The sequence below is a fragment of the Marmota marmota genome, unplaced genomic scaffold (genome assembly GCF_001458135.2).
Source record: "Marmota marmota marmota unplaced genomic scaffold, marMar, whole genome shotgun sequence".
NCBI classification, from domain to species: domain Eukaryota; kingdom Metazoa; phylum Chordata; class Mammalia; order Rodentia; family Sciuridae; genus Marmota; species Marmota marmota.
The window spans coordinates 9,949,806-9,954,623 of NW_025999943.1; the positions used below are offsets into that span (position 1 = coordinate 9,949,806).

Consider the following 4,818-nt stretch of genomic DNA (forward strand, 5'->3'; position numbering starts at 1 on the left):
AGGGTACTTTACGATGATGACTACACTGTATTGGTTATCTTCAAATTTAAAACAACTCTGGGTATATGGAATCAGGATGTGAAGCAGTAGGTGAACTGATAATAGTTCACATGATATTAATTGCCCCACAAGGTATCAAGAATTAGGTATTGGGAACTTTTTTTTTTTTTTAATTGTGGTTAAAAAAAACCACACAGGAGCCAGGCACAGTGGCACACACCTGTAGTACCAATGGCTCTGGAGGCTGAGGCAGGAGGATCACAAGTTCAAAGCCAGCCTCAGCAAAAGTGAGGCACTAAGCAACTCAGTGAGACTCTGTCTCTAAATATAATACAAAAAGGACTGGGATGTGGCTCAGCGGTTGAGTGCCCCTGAGTTCATTATTTTTATTATAACTTCCAATCCCCAGTACCAAAAAAAAAAAAAAACAAAAAACAAAAAAACATAGGGCTGGGACTGTAGCTCAAAGGTAGAGCACTTGCCTCACATGTGTAAGGAACTGGGTTTTATTCTCAACACCACTTGTAAATAAATAAATGAAGGTCCTTTGACAACTAAAAAATAATTTAGAAAAACACATAACTTAGAAATTTTGTTTGTTTGTTTAAATACTGGGAAATGAACTCAGGGGTACTCTACCACTAAGCTACATCCCCAGTCTTTTTTATTTTTTATTTTGTCTCAGTCTTATGAGTAGCTGGGGATTCTAGGTGTGTGCCACTGTGCCCAACTATAGCATAAAGTTTATAATCTCAGCCATTTTAAAACACACGGTTCGGTATTGTCAAGTATATTCTCACGGTTGCGAAGCAGATCTCCAGAACTTATTCATATTATAAAACTGAAACTCTGTAATCAATAAATAACAACTCCCTTCAGCCTCTGGCAACTCCCATCCTTTTTTTTTTTTTTTTTTTAATAACAGGGATTGAACTCAGGGGCACTCGACACTGAGCCACATCTCCAGCCCTATTTTGTCTTTTTTTTTTATAATAGCAATTATGGTTTTATTGTGTCCAACATATCAATAAATGAACTTTGAGCCTGACCCTGTAGATGCCCTCTCCTTGCCCAACCCTAGACACCTGCCCCTACTTACCTCTCCCATTCTGGAGAGAAGGGGCGTGTACTGGATGTCACCTGGCTAGCGTCTCATGTGTTAGGTGTGCACACCAGAAGCATGAAGAGGGCACTGGAAGGTTGGAAGTTTTAAGCTCACTTGATAGCACATCTGCGTGAGTAGCTACCCTACCCAGCCCCAGCAGAAGGCCTGGGGGCTCCTAGGAAGCTGCTAGTGATTTGCCTGGTTCTGTTCAGACATCTGAGGTAAGAAGGGCTAGAGAAGCACCTTGTCCGGCCTTGACCATGGCAGCAAGCATATAAATATAGGTGATAAAAATAGTCCAGCTACTAGCAGAAAACATCCAGAGGAAGGGATGAAGACCAGCCCTCAAGGGCAGGTGGGTAGATTGGGCACTGAGTGGCCACTCTGGCAACTGAGAGTGGAGAGTGTACTCCTGCCCCCTGGTGGTTGGAGGAAGAGACGTGTCCAGCCTCCAGGGCTGGCAGGCATAGCACCTTGAAGAGGGAGAAGCAAGGGGGCCAGTCACAGGTGGCTCAAGCCTCTGGCCTTAGAAAGTCATCCAACTGGAAAGGATGTAGATCGTCTGAGCAACTCCTGTCACTTCCAGATGAGAAAACCAACACCTAGAGGGGAATGTAGCTGCTGGGTCACAGCTTGTTGCTTAGCCCAGTCATCTCTCCATTCATCCTCGACCAAAGTGGCCCATCTGCTCTCCAAACAGGAAGAGGAAGTGAGACAATTGGGAGCAGGGGAAGAATTCATACAGAAAATGGTACTCCTAGGTGACTAGCCTCTTCCAGCCAAGGATAGGCCGGGAAGAAGGTTAGGTGAGGGATGGAGCTTCTCCTAATGCTAACACATGTAAGCACATGTACGCCACGCATACAATACCTGGATACCCATTCTCAAAGTCCAGGATAGTGCCTTAAGAGAGAGGGAGAGAGAGAGAGAGAAATGTGTGTGTGTGTGTGTGTGTGTGTGTGTGTTACTGGCAGGAAGCTCAGGAAGTTGGGACCCTATAATAGGACCAAATCCTAAACTGGGCACTTTTAGTATGATAGCTCTATTTCCTGTCCAGGGCAGAGAGAAGGGATGCTGACCATAACTCTATGCAACAGCAGAGAAAAATCTGACGTAAGTTGGAAGGTAAGGAGGGGAGAGTATGGGAAGAGGGCACTAATCAAAATCATCTGCATTTTTTAAGAGTTCAGAGAGAGAAGTGGCATGGGCCTGAGATAGCCTAGAGGCCTAGGCTAGTGGGGTGCTCCCTCTGCTGACTGGGAAGGACAGATTGCCTACATACCCGCCTTGCACTTAGCCTGTCCTCTAGAGTTCAGAAGGGTTGGGAGGGTGAAGAAGGAATGGTGACTCTTCAACCATCCAAGGAGCCACTGCCCTTGTTCTTGCAGCTGAGAGGGAAGGCAGACTGGCTCTGGGGCTGGGTCATTTTGCTGGCCAGATAGACAAAGGGCTTCAGGAGGGAGCGGCGGTGAGCCACTGATACCTCCCACAGCTTCACCTTCTCTGACTTGGCCCAATGCTGAGCCACATCTGGGTCTACACGCCACTGTTCCTGTAGGTCACACTTATTGCCCAGGACCACAATGGTGACCTCCTTCTTATCCTTAGATTTGTCAATCTCCTTCTTGAGTAGCTCCACAGGATGAAAGGACTCTTGGCTATCTGTGCTGTAGACTAGGACGTAGCCATCCCTGCAGGAGAAGCAGTGCCGGGGCAGCTCAGCCCCATCTCGAAGCCCCCAGGTGTCGTAGAAACGCACCTGCTCCCGCACTCCTGGATCTGTCTCAATAGAGCCTGCGTAGATATCTTCCTGGGTTTCAATCATCTCAGAACCTCCTATGGCTCCCGCAGAACCCCTACCGGGCCCCTCCCAGCTGGCAGAAAACAGGGCAGCCGCAGCACCGCCCCCTATTTTGTCTTTTATTTAGAGACAAGGTGTCACTGAGTTGATTAGTGCCTCACTAAATTGCTGAGGCTCACTTTGAACTCACTATCCTATGTCTCAGCCTCCTGAGACAGTGGGATTACAGGTGAGTGCCACTGTGCTCAGCTTCGCAGCCCTCATTGCACTTTGTATCTCTATGAATTTGACTATTTGGGATTCCTCATATAAATGGGATTATAGATTGTATTTGTTTTTCTGTGACTGGCTTATTTCTTATAAGAATGAGTGAATAAGAATACATGAATGAGAATACATATTATGCAATGTGAATATATATTATATAGAATGAAGAATATATACTATATAACAGGGACACACAAATATTCAGTCCATAGCACATGTATATATTTTACACATATACATTCAGGACTCCTCCTTTTATTTCTTCCTTTTTATTTTCATAGTCATCTATTACAAGCCAAAGGGGGGGGGATGCTCTTTTAATGCATTTTACATATTTTTCTTGATTGCTGGGGAATATGCTGGGTTGAAAGCCAAGCATTTGTAATGTAGCCTACTCCTGATGTGACCCATAGAGATTGCACCTTTAAAATCCTAGCCTTGTGAATTGGCCGGCCACCATCAGAAAATGCAAGAAATGAACCTTAAGTAAAAATGGACTGAAAGGCTGAAATAAAGATGTTCCATTAAGTATAAAAATGTGCTGTTGTAAGTTCTGTGACAATCAAGTAAAACCATGAGGTCGACCCACTGGACGGTACATGCAAGACACTGAATTCTGAGGGTTGATGCTTTGTTCAATGGAAAGGCAGTGAAAGATGATAGGAGTGGAGGTTGGTTTATCCTAGGTACCTGAAGTCAGAGTCAACACAGCCAATGTTTCTCTGAGTTGTGCGGTAGGAGTAGAGGGGAGTGCACTATCTCTAATAGTGGAATTTATTTACAGAGTGGAACAGCAATCTTATCCTTGAGTCTTACATGGGCTAGCAGACATCACTGTGGGTGAGGGTGGGATTCCCAGGATGTTTTCCATCAATCAGGAGGAGTGAAAGAGCTGGCCACAGATAGTTATTCATCTTCCCATTTCCTCGTTGCTCTGTATGCTACCTGATGGTTGGGGAACTGTCTTATTCAGCTTTGCACTTCCTAATGCCAGCTCCACTGCCTAGCACACAGTCAGTACTCAGTGAATACTACATGTGGAGTATTACTTGGTGGAGTACTACACAGTAATCAGTGAATAAAACACTCATTCCCTGAGGAACCTCTTGATTCCCATAGGTCATGAAGTCTTCATCACAAAAAAGGACTGTTCTTTGAAGATCTGCAAGGTGGGTAGGGGCATCTGCGCTAACCCCCCCCCCCAAGATCTTTGCAGCCCATCCATCATTCATCACTTTATTTTACTTGCCCTTTTAATTTCACAAGGATGACCAACCTTGACCAACTTTCCACCATGGCTTATACCATGTGGCTCAGCACATTCACAGACACCTAATGAGGAAACCTGGCTCAACCACAGCTTTGTAGCTGCCCTCAGCCAGCCCCCACAAGTGGTTCCTACCTCTAGCCAATCTCAGCATTTAAGTCCTGCTATGATTTGAATTAGTATCCCCCAAAGGTGTTTATGTACAAGCTTGGTCCCCAGGGTTAGTGGTATTAGGTACTGTGGACCTTTAAGAGGTAGGGACTAGTAGGAGTTTCTTAGGCTGCTGCGAGAATGCTCTCAAAAGGGATAGTGGGGCCATGGTCTCTCTGTCTCTCCTCTCTCTCTCTCTCTCTCTCTCTCTCTCTCTCTATATATATA

General features: G+C 45.3%; 1 protein-coding gene across 1 annotated transcript in view; it reads right to left on the minus strand.

Moving 5' to 3' along the window:
* Positions 1-2,456: 2,456 nt before the first annotated feature.
* LOC107153752 (NF-kappa-B inhibitor-interacting Ras-like protein 2) overlaps positions 2,457-4,818 on the minus strand; it is a 57,599-nt gene continuing 55,237 nt past the window's right edge. The window contains exon 4 of the mRNA XM_015499308.1: positions 2,457-3,022. Within this exon, the coding sequence (XP_015354794.1) occupies positions 2,457-3,022 (566 nt within the window). The remainder of the gene's footprint in view (positions 3,023-4,818) is intronic.